At 35.1% G+C, this 12,724-nt stretch overlaps 1 protein-coding gene across 1 annotated transcript; it reads right to left on the reverse strand.

Moving 5' to 3' along the window:
- Positions 1-149: 149 nt before the first annotated feature.
- LOC135834996 (multiple inositol polyphosphate phosphatase 1-like) lies at positions 150-7,735 on the reverse strand. The gene is made up of 9 exons (XM_065349038.1): positions 7,435-7,735; positions 7,179-7,313; positions 6,746-6,921; positions 6,335-6,457; positions 5,201-5,348; positions 5,005-5,105; positions 812-924; positions 505-714; positions 150-421 (listed from the first exon to the last, which is right to left on the reverse strand). The coding sequence occupies exons 1-9, from the start codon at positions 7,589-7,591 to the stop codon at positions 154-156; spliced, it is 1,431 nt and encodes a 476-aa protein (XP_065205110.1). The 5' UTR covers positions 7,592-7,735; the 3' UTR covers positions 150-153.
- Positions 7,736-12,724: the final 4,989 nt, after the last annotated feature.

Genomic DNA, 12,724 nt, shown 5'->3' on the forward strand with positions numbered 1-12,724 from the left:
TTATTCATTGTTTAATTGAAAAGCGAACGTTCAGAGCACTTACGAATGAATAAATTGTGAACGGAACCCAAGTTGCTCTGGCGACAAATCCGCCAAATTACACTGTAAGTATATAGGTACCTACCTACGTACATATAAAACAAACACAGTTTTCTAACTTGACCAATTTATAATTTTAATAAATAAAAGATTTATAACAATAATATTAAAGCTGAAGCGCAACAAATATCCGGATGAAGGTTTCGAAGGTTCTGAAATCTTGCAAAAATTTGTATTGCAACGATTTTCATCGAACACATCTTGAAAAATGAACTGCAATTCGTCCAAAGTGCAGGGATTTGAGATACACTGAGGAATCACTACAGAATGTTCGTTTTGGTGAAATATCACAACGTCCTGAGTACCATTTTGATTAGGACATCTGCAAAATATAATCCGCATTTTAGTTTACTTTTGATTTCTAAGTATGAATTTTTTTTCTGTACCATTTAGGTAGGTACCTACCTGTACAACGCTACCATAATATTAGCAGCGAAGCTGTCAAAATAAGTACTCCTCCATTTTCTTTTTTCGACTAATTTTTGATAATTTTCAAGTTTCAGCGGTTCGTTGTCTTTTTGCAGTCCGAGCTTTACCGTTGTTGGAATGATTGTTTCACAATGAGTGAAAAGAAATTTACCTTTGGCGACATTTCCAGCGTTTTTTGCTGCTTTACTGAACATTGATTACGTAAATTTCAAAAAGTCATCATTCTGGGTTTGCTTTTCATAAATATGTACATATTTTGTAAATGTAGGGTAGGCTTACTTACGACAATGACAACATCATATCCCGTACAATTGGGCAGCCCATCTTTTCGTTGGGAAGTGGATTTCCATACCCTCTTATATAATAGGATTCCATGTCTTCGTAGTATTCTATTGCCTGCATTGAATAAAAATTGAATGAACAGATAGGTACCTAGGTACATACATCATAATTACGAGAAAGGTTGTACTTATAGGAGACAGTGCCGGAATACGTAATTTCTCAGATCAATTTTAACTTTTATTTCGATGAACTCAAAAATTGTCTAATAAGCAATTTGCAAATTTTCAACTGCTCAGTATACCAACTTAGAACCTCAAAAGTGATTTTGGATTTTTACTGCAATGGCCTAGGTCGACGCAGTATCACAAATACGTGGGGTCATTTTTCCCAAAAAGGTTGTGTGGTGGCTGGAGCAGAAAAAAAAACACTTTTTTCGAAAGTACTTCCTCTTTGAGGACTCGTTATTTTCACTCCAGGGATCTCCGAAGCTAAAAATTTTTCAGAGAGATTTTCAACTTAAAACTGAAGATATCTATTATTTTTTTTTGCGATATTTCCTAACAGGTACACATAGATGCTAATAGTCGGGAACCCCGCTTAAGGATCTATTGCACACCCTCCCCCCGTCGATCCTCCGGGACAACTTTTTTTTAAAAGGGGGAGTCCTAAGGAACATTTCTAACCCTTGTACTCAAAAAAAGTGGCCCTACTTACAAAATGGTGGCCATTTTGATTGGCAGGTCAGCCGAAATGACAGATTTTGCGTTCCAACATAAGACTTGCACAACATTTTTCACACCGTACAAAGGTAGATCGAAAGATCAGGCTAAAATGTATCACCTGTCAAAATTTCACGTGCTTAAGTGCGTTTTTCGATTTTTGGCGAATTTTTGAAAATCAAATTCAGGCCAAAAATGAGAAAAAATCAAAATACCAAATTGACCAAAAATGCTGAAATTTGGGGTATACCCGATTTTCGACATGTCAAATCGATTGGAAATTGAGCAGTTCTGGAGCCTCCAGCAGATTTTTCAAAATTGAAATTTTCACAAAATTTCATCAAATGGAGTTGGATAACCGAAATTTACTCTGCAAACTAATTTCAATACTCTACGAAGTCAACTGCAGAGAGATTTCAAGTTGTTTTGGAGCCTCCAGCGATTTTTGAAAATTACTAGAGCCTCCGGCAGATTTTTTAAACTTTAAATTTCCCAAAAATTTCATCAAACGGAGTTGGAAAGCCGAAATTAATTCAGCAAACTAATTTCAATACGCTACGAAGTGGACTGCTGGTGGATTTCAAGTCGTTTTGGAGCCTCCAGCGACTTTTTGAAAGGTCGTATGGCTTTTTTTGGAAAATTGAAATTTCCAAAAAGTAGCTGGTAGCTTCAAAACCATTTGAAACCACCATGTATGTACCTACTAGTATAGTCGACTTCATATCGCATTGAAATCAGTTTGCGAAGTAAATTTCAGCTTGCCAACTCTATTAAGGAAAATGTTGCGGGAATTTCAAGTTTCAAAAATCTACTAGAGGGTCCAGTAATTTTCAAAAAGTCGCTGGAGGCTCCAAAATGGCTTGAACCAACCTGAAGTCGTCTTCAGAGGGTGTTAAAATTGGAGTGTAGAGTAAATTTCAGCTTTCCATCTCCATTTGATGAAATTTTGTAAAAATTCAAAGTTTAAAAAATCTGCTGGAGGCTCCAAAACGACTTGAAAGGCCCTAGGCAGATAAGTATGGTCGAGCGGCCCCCGGGACCTTCAGAGATGAAACTTATGTGGTGTATAGGTACCCCCAAGATAAGTATTTTCCCCAAGTTTTGGACCTCAACTCTGAGTGGTTCTTGAGTAATTCCTCAAAAATCGAAAATCGTTTTTAATTTTTTTCTCAGGATTGACTTGGCCAATTTTTTTCAAACTTGAACCAAAGTGTACGTATGCATAAGGGCTACTCCCAAAAAAATCAACAGCCCCCTCCCCCCACTTTTCCACCTCCAAAATTTAGATTCAATTTTTTGAGGCCCCCCTTACCCCCCAAGGCCTTTTGGCACACTTTTCGAAAAATGTTTTTTAGATGCAGTATTAATCCTAGAACAACATATAACTTACCCAAAACTGTACCTCGGGTGCGCCATAGTCAAATTCGACCAAAACCAACACCCCCTCACCTGTAATAAGGTTAATATGGTACCTACGCCACTGTTATTGAAGTAACTTCTGGAGTATGGCTTATAATGTTGTAATTTTTAAATGTAAATGATGTTTTTGAGAGTCGTTATTCACAAATTCCCATTTAGGGGCAGCGAAGCACCCCCTCCCCCAAATTTGGGCGAAACTTTCAGAAAGAAACCTGGGGCATGTGACATATCAAATTATATGTTTTTGGTAACGCTGAACATGAATATGACGTCAGATTTCTGATTGGACCCCACCCACGGCCCCCAACGCCTCCCCAAATGAGGTAAAAATTCAATAAGAGGGGTTTTTTTGTGCGACACATGAAATAGTATGTTTTTGGCGACGCTGAAACCGAATATGAGGTCAGGTTTTTGATTGGACCCCATCCATGGCCCCCAAAAATTTTTTTGGACAATTACCCATGGGAGGAGGTTCTGGGAGCTATGGGTGACGTCAATTTGAAAAACTAAGGCTATATCCGTGTTCAGCGATATCGAAAACACACTACCTATTTCATGTGTCACCAGAATAAAACCATTTTTTTTGGGATACTCCCCTTGGGAAGGTGCTGGGAGCCGTGGACGGAGTGCAATAAAAAACCTGACGTCATATTCGGTTTCAGCGTCGCCAAAAACATACTATTTCATGTGTCGCACAAAAAAACCCCTTTTATTGAATTTTTACCTCATTTGGGGAGGCGTTGGGGGCCGTGGGTGGGGTCCAATCAGAAATCTGACGTCATATTCATGTTCAGCGTTACCAAAAACATATAATTTGATATGTCACATGCCCCAGGTTTCTTTCTGAAAGTTTCGCCCAAATTTGGGGGAGGGGGTGCTTCGCTGCCCCTAAATGGGAATTTGTGAATAACGACTCTCAAAAACATCATTTACATTTAAAAATTACAACATTATAAGCCATACTCCAGAAGTTACTTCAATAACAGTGGCGTAGGTACCATATTAACCTTATTACAGGTGAGGGGGTGTTGGTTTTGGTCGAATTTGACTATGGCGCACCCGAGGTACAGTTTTGGGTAAGTTATATGTTGTTCTAGGATTAATACTGCATCTAAAAAACATTTTTCGAAAAGTGTGCCAAAAGGCCTTGGGGGGTAAGGGGGGCCTCAAAAAATTGAATCTAAATTTTGGAGGTGGAAAAGTGGGGGGAGGGGGCTGTTGATTTTTTTGGGAGTAGCCCTTATGCATACGTACACTTTGGTTCAAGTTTGAAAAAAATTGGCCAAGTCAATCCTGAGAAAAAAATTAAAAACGATTTTCGATTTTTGAGGAATTACTCAAGAACCACTCAGAGTTGAGGTCCAAAACTTGGGGAAAATACTTATCTTGGGGGTACCTATACACCACATAAGTTTCATCTCTGAAGGTCCCGGGGGCCGCTCGACCATACTTATCTGCCTAGGGCCTTTACCTGCAGTACTTCGCAGCGCATTGAAATTAGTTTTCAGAATAAATTTCAGCTTTCCAACTCCATTTTGATGCAATTTTGTGAAAATTTCAAGTTTCAGAAATCTGCTGGAGGCTCCATGACTGCTCAAAACGGTTTGAAACAGTTTCCAATCGATTTGCCATGTCGAAAATAGGGTATACCCCAAATTTCAGCTTTCTTGGTCAATTTGGTGAAATTTTGATTTTTTCCCTCATTTTTAACCTGAATTTGATTTTCAAAAATTCGCCAAAAATCGAAAAACGCACTTAAGCACTTGAAATTTTGACAGGTGATACATTTTTGCGTGATCTTTCGATCTACTTTTGTACGGTTTAAAAAATGTTGTGCAAGTCTCATGTTGGAACGCAAAATCTGCGATTTTGGCTGACCTGTCAATCAAAATGGCCACCATTTTGTAAGTAGGGCCACTTTTTTTTGAGTACAAGGGCTAGAAATGTTCCTTAGGACTCCCCCTTTAAGAAGTTGTCCAGGAGGATCAACCGGGGGGGGGGGGTGCAATAGATCCTTAAGCGGGCTCTCCGACTACAATATTAAATGCTCACATACTTTTAAATCTTCCTCGGTGAAGACTGCACAAAATGGAGGTTTCGAATCCATAAACCAAGCATTTTCATAGGCGCAGATACTATACATTAACATGATTGACTCTGCGAAAAGAATTGTGCATATTTTATCATGTGATTTCTTACTTACCTATCTAAATTATTTGTTCAATCAATTTATTAGGTAAGTAGGTACATACGATTTGATAGTGGTTGCAAGAAACCCAAACGCAGACTTATTTCTGCTGTGATCTTTTGCATTAGAGCAGAAGTTTTGAATAAACGGATTTCTTCATGAAATACAGGATTTTTGACAAGTTTCGCGTGATTAGGGCAATGCTTGTAAAGCTGAAATAAAGGTACATAGGTACATTGCCAAAAATATTCAAATAAGTGCCTATCAAATTATATAAATGGGTATGGGTAGGTGTATTATAGGGATAGGGACATAATCCATGTCTATGTCAATGAATTAGATGTTTTAAAACTTAAGCCAAAGTATAATATAAATCTCGATCGAAGGTGCCAAATGTTGATCAGTGATCACTCTGTTTGTTATTGACTTGGGGTATTGGCCTCTGATATGCCACGAAACAATTTGAAAGTGCGATGAAGATTTGGCAATTTAATTTAGGTACCTAGGTACTGTCAACTCAGTCAACCGTGTTAATTTCGGACACTATTAAGATACGTAGAATAGAAATTACACCATCTTAAAGTTTTAGTTAGGGGTACCATTCATCTCTGTACATTGCTACCTGCACTCGTTGCAGTCCACTTATATCCGTTTGTACCTATGTAAAGTTTATACTGGCTCAAATCCGGCTCGGAGGACCATTAATTTCGGACACTGACTGTTTTTTCAATTTTGCTGATAGAAAATATGTAGGTAGTGCCTATACCTACTGGAGAGTATTTTTTAGTGAAAATATAATTTTACTACATCTCGTAATTTTACCCTTTTTTTTTGTGAAGAAGGCAAAGTGTCTGAAATTAGGATAGGTAGTGCTAGTATACCTATAATGGAGCTGATTTCGAACAGTTTTCAATTCGCATAAAATAAACAAAATCGTTCAAAAATTAAAACTTGACGCTCAAAAACTATTCTCCTGTTGATATTCTATCAGAATAAATCATAACGAATATCCCATTGAATTGTTCATTTTGAAAAAAATATCAAAAAAGTGTCCGAAATTAGGACATTTGACAGTACCTACCTATCTATGTACCTATTAATTTTACATTACTGTACAATGTTACCAAAGTAAAAGGTTAGGTAGGTAGGTACCCTATATCTGTAGACCCTAGCAAATACTATTATGTACTATTCTCACTTGTAGAAACTCGTCATCCTCAGTTATATTGTTACCTTGCAGGGTAGTGAAATTTGTTCCCATTAGTTCATTACTGAATGCTAACGCGCTAGCTCTTGTGCGGTTGGTATCAGAACTCTGAAACTGAGTTCACAAATAGGTATCATTTTATGAAAAATGAAAATGATCAAGCATATTGCAAGGTTGCAAAATTTTAGTAAGAAAGCTAACGTATGTATTTGTACTTCAGCTCAAATCTTTTGATAAGAATTAAGTAGATAAGTTGGTACTCATTAAAAAAAACTTTCTGCCTTTATCAGTCAGAATAAGAAAATTCTCAAGTTAATAAACTAGGTAGTGTTTCACAAAATCCCTACTTCATGAAGTTTGTAATGGATATAGATTATTACTAACTTAGGTTAAATTTCTTACCTCGAAAATATTTCTTTGCTGTAATTCGAATAAAAGAGGAAATGCTTCTTTAATTTTTTTTGCTAAAAAAATCAACTCTTTGGTACCCTGTGATGTCAGTTCACCTCTCAAATCTGTGGTTATATTGATGTTCCATTTCTTCAAATTTTCCAAGTCTTTTTTACATAAGTTTCCTCCTGTTGAAATTATTATGTAATAAATTCATGAATACGTAGGTCTACATAGGTACCAAATTACTTGAGTCCAGTATTTAGGTAGGTACCTACACCTGTTTTATTTTAAATTTTTACTCGCAAGGAGGCAGTGTCTCCATTTGCTTCTCATGACTACAATGTAATTTAATGTTTCATCGACTTCACTGTTGACTATTTTCCCATTAGATTCAGATCATTAAATTAAATCGTAACAAGTATAGGTACTCAAATAAACTTACGTCCATTTTTATGATTCATTAAAATTTGATCTCTTATTAAAGGCAATGTTTTCTTGATTTTTAAAATTGTATCGATAGGTACAGGATACCTCGTCCCGTGCCTTATAATTCCCCATACATAAATTGGCTTACAATCTACAAAAACGATGAATTCAGTTCAAATTTGTTGTAAGAAAGTAACCAAGCAACAACAAAGTTTGTTTGAAAAAAAAAAAAATTAATTAAAAATGTATTTGATCGAACAATAGTGTCTTACTTTTTGGCAAATTCATTTGATGAGGCTCTCGACCTTGAAAATAAGACGTTCTCTCTCCAAAATTCAAATATGGGGATGTATTGTCAGCATAACATTGTTCTTGCTCTGCTTCGATTTGTAGAAGCGAAGATATTAATAGTACCCATATCAATATCATTATGAGTCTGGACTAATTCAATTTAAATCAATTGAAACGAGTGTATTGGCACCAACATTGTTGAAATTAAACTGAATAGGCACCTAGGTGTACTTGAAAGTAAATTGAACATTTTGTATAAACCTAAGTTCTTATCACTTTACTTATTCGGCATTATTACAGGTACCTACGTACAAGGAAAAATTACAATGCATTAAATTATCTAATCTTTTCAATACCTAAGTAACTATATTGCCTGCTTGAAATTGAAAAAAAGTATAGGTAGTAAGTAATGCGATATTTAGGTACCTACCTATTGCTATAGGTACTTGAAAGTTTTTGAGTACCTATCTGGTTGCCATTTTATGAAGAATAAATCTTCATCTTTTTCAACAGGTGCTTATGTATTGGTGGAACGAAGATTAAAAAATTGCTATCTTTTTGATGTAGATACCTATTCAAAGAGGTAGGTAAATATGTAGTAGAAATGTACCTGGTACGACACAATATTTAAAGGAACTATATTTTATTAAGTAAACTTCACTTGTTTTCAATAACTCTTCACAAGAGTGAAAGTAGGAATGGTATTTTAAAAATAACTCATCAAGATCTCACGAGTGCTTTTCTATTATTTGAATAAAATAAATCGACACACAACTACGTATAAGCAGGTATGTTATTCAAGAAGAGATCTTAATCCTAACGTCTAATGATAGTATATATAATAAGTTCACAATAATACAAACAACTGTAAGAATACTCAAAAACAATGCAAACAGATTATTCCAGCACCAAGCCGACAGGAATTTCCAAATCTTTACAGAGAATTCCTGTAAGCAGATTTTCATTGAGATGAGAACACAAAATCTCGAGAAACCGAACAGAACGAAAACCATATCCATTTACCTAATTATGCTCATGCTAAATACACTCTTCAGGTGATTCATTTTGACGAATCGAAACGAATTTCGAGCACTACTACCATTTTAATGGGGACATCCAGTTGTTAAGGCAGGCATTTGGAAAATTCTTACTCACACAATTCGTCACGTTTTTCAAATTTCACCAATTCATAATTTTAATAAACAATAGACTTATAGCAATGATACTTATGCTGAAACACATTGCACATCCTGACGATGGCTCCAACGATTCTGTATTACAAAAATTTGTATTGCAGTGATTTTCGTCGAACACATCTTTAAAAATAAAGTGCAATTCTTTCAGAGTGCAAGGATTAGAAGTACATTGAGGAATCACAACGGGATACTCGTTTTGATGAAATAATACAACATTCTGAGAAGCATTAGCATTTTCATCCGGACACCTGTAAAACAATAATACCTAGCTAAGTTTAAATCCAATTTTTCAAAACACTATTTGGTACCTAAAATAGGAAATCGAGTTTGGTGTGTTTTTTTTTACCTGTATAAAGTTGCAATAATATTAGAAGCAAAGCTGCCGAAAAAAGAACTCATCCATTCTCTTTTATGGACTAATTTTTGGTAATTATCAAGTTTCAGTGGTTCTTTGTCTTTGCGTAATCCTAGTTTTACCGTCGTTGGAATAATTGTTTCAACGTGGGTGAAAAGGAATTTACCTCTGCTAACAGTTTTAAAGTCCTTTGCTGCTTTGCTAAACATCGTTGAAATAAATGTGAGGTAATGATTTTTGAACATGTGGCTTAAACGTTGCGTTGTACTCACGACAATGACAACATCATATTCCGTACAATTGGGCAGCCCATTTTTTCATTAGGAAGTGAATTTCCATAGCCTCTTGTGTGATACAAAGTCATATCATGGATGTATTCTATGACCTGTGTTGAACAAATTATTTATATGAAGATGAAGGTCTAACCAGGGAAACTTTTGATCTGACACTCTCCAGTTTGTACCAAACCAAGCGAGATCAAAAGAGCAATGTCCTAAATCCTAATAGGCCCCCGTAACCCGAAGTGATTTGATTCGGATAGGCAACTCATCGTAAGTTCATGAATGAATGTTTGCCTAACCTTGGAATTGAAGAGGTCAAATCATGTTCGCTATGTAAAAAATATAAGTATTTTTATTTGGTTGTGCAATTTCAACTTGGAGCCGCATGCGACAATTAATAGCAAAATGCTCTCGCTTTCTGAGCGAGGCATTCTAAATTCTCTACCACGCACCCCCCCTCCAGCTCAAAGTAAACAACTTCTGTAAATTTGGTCGAAATCAGATTAAATTAAAAAAAAAAAACACATCCCTAATAAATTTACTAACCTACTTAAGCATAATATTAAGATCAAAAGAGTTGAAACAGGTAGGTACTGTACTTTTAAATGTTCTGCAGTAAAAACCACACAAAACGGAGGTTTTGAATCGACAAACCAAGCACTTTCATAAGCACACAAACTGTACATTAACATGATGGAATCTGCAAAAAAAAATGTCCATTCATTACAATAAATTCACAATTCATTAATCTGTTAACTATTCATCTGAGCAGTATTACATACGGTCTGATAATGGCTGTACAAAACCTAAACGCAAACTTATTTCTGCTGTAATCTTTTGAAATAGAGAAGACGTTTTATACAAATGCGTTTCTTCGTGTAAAGAAGGATCTTTCACAAATTTATTGTAACTAGAACAATGTTTGTAAAGCTGAAATGAAATAATACCTATCATGTCGTTGGATACTTACTTACCTATACCTACTCAAGGAGGAAAACTTAGTTTCAGATATTTTATGAATTAATTACTATCTAAAAAAGAGCTGAATGCAAGTAGGTGTTTCCTAATTAATACAGTACATTAGTCAGGTAGGTAAATATGATAACAAATTGGGTATTTTAAAATTTATTCAAGTAGGTATCTCAACAATCTCACTTGAAGAAATTCGTCATCTTCGGTTATATTGTTACCTTGGATGGTTGTAAAATTTGTTCCCATTAGGGCATTACTGAAAGCTAATGCACTGTCTCTAGTGCGGTTGGTGTCAGAACTCTGAAACTAAGCACACAAACATCCTAGGTCGTTACTTGATCAATTATAATACAGTAAGTTGTAATACAGATTCATGAGTAGGTAGGTAGTTCCTCATAAGATAGTCTATAGTTATCTACTTTATCGTATTTACCTCAAAAATATTTCTTGGCAGTGACTTTTGTGAACTAAAAAATGCTTCTTTTACTTTTTCCCCTAATAACGTCAACTCTTTGATGCCCTGAGGTGTCAATTCACCTCTTAAATCTGTGGTCAGAGTTGAGCTCCAGTTCTCTAAATTTTTCAAGTCTTTTTTACATAAAGTTCCTCCTGTTGATCAATTATTAATGCAATTTTAGTCATTTCTCATTAGCTCGGAACATTATTAGCTAACCATAACGAATACTAATGTAAATAAACTTACGTCCATTCTTATGATTCTCTAGAATTTGATCTCTTATTTTAGGTAATAATTTCTTGGTTTTTGTAATTGTATTCATATCTACAGGATACCTTGTTCCGTGCCTTATAATTCCCCATGCATAAATTATAGTACAATCTAAAATAACGACGACGCTTTTTGATTAAAATTGAATTCAGTTACATAGAAAAAAGTGGGTATCTGAGATGATGTGGGTGTCTTACTTTCCAGAGTAGTCATTCGAGAGCCTCGGCTACGAAAATAAGATGTTCTCGGGCCAAAATACATATACGGCGTTGCAGTTTCTGCGTAACATTGTTCTTGTTCTGCTTGAATTTGTAATATCGATAATATCAGAAGTGCCAACACGAATATCATTCCGATGTCTGTAATAGGACTCTAAATTAATTTAAACGGTGTTTGCTCTGACATTGTTGGTGTTTGGAAAAGCTGTGAGTTTGAAGACGTCTCAACGAAGCCTTCCATAGCAGTTTTAATTTTCATAGGTACCTTCTGAAAAAAAATCTGATCGACTACTTTGAAACATTCGGCACAAAACGAGCCACATTTTTTTTTGTGTGAAATTCGCAGGTTTATTTTAATTTGAAAACATCAACTAAATAGGTAGGTACATGGCAAAATTACTCAAAATATTGTACAGTTTCTATAACACTCGTGCAAACGCATTTAAGACAATCAATTTGCACCATTTTATTTACAATTATTCGATGTTAGGTAATTCAATAGCAATAGGTAGGTACTTACATTTTCACTGATTTTCACTTGATCACACATGATTCACAAATTGATAGCAAGATGTAAAAATGATAAAAATTTGGTCTATTTTTGTAAACAATTGTGGCCAAATAAGGGCCAAATATATCTTGAAAAGGAGTGTTGATGAATTGCGTGGGGAGGAGGAGTGACTACAGGAGGGAAGGTATCCCGACTGGCCATATTTTTTTTGGTCTGGTTAAGAAAAATTGAACAAGCATTCGAAAATACAAATTTCAGGAGCTAAATTTCAATTCTTGATTTTTGGAAAATTTTAAACAATTTCAAAGTTACTCGTACCTACCTCATTCGTTACGAATCAATAAAATCAAAATTATCAAACTGAGGTAGAACTAGAAAGCCAAAATTTGGTTTATACCTTGCCTTCGACATCTCAAATTGGTTGGTGGTGGTTTCGAGCAGCCCTGGAGCCTACAACGGATTTTGGGATTTTTCAGTGTTCAGAAAAAAATTGTCAAGGAGTTCCTTTTCTGCTTAACTTAAACTTGTCTGCTATAAATTCTGTCCATGTTCCATGTCGCATGCTCGGCATGCTATGGCAAAAAATTCCCGTGAATCGAGGTCTGTTACTTTTAAAATAGTTCATAAAAGGGTAAAAAACACGTTCAAAGTTTTAAATTTTAATCATTTTAATTTATTGTTTCGGTCTTTCCTCTTTCGGTGAAAGAAAAATTAAAATTTAAAATTCACGTTTGAAAGATAGGTAAAATTTTTGGATAGGTAACAGTACACCCAGTGTTGCACTTTCAAGGAAACTCAAAACGTCACAGTAATTTCGATTAATTATTAATTTCACCATTTTATTAATTAATTAACTCGTTAAAAAATCAATAACAATAAAATATAATGATTAAATCAAATTAATAAATTTTTTAATCACTATTTTTGTCGAAAAAAAAATCAAAATTGAAAATTCTTGCCAATTATTTGTTTCTATTTCTGGTAACAACTACGTTCTGTTTGACATACTTT

The sequence above is a fragment of the Planococcus citri genome, chromosome 2 (assembly GCF_950023065.1).
Source record: "Planococcus citri chromosome 2, ihPlaCitr1.1, whole genome shotgun sequence".
Classification (NCBI taxonomy): Eukaryota; Metazoa; Arthropoda; class Insecta; order Hemiptera; family Pseudococcidae; genus Planococcus; species Planococcus citri.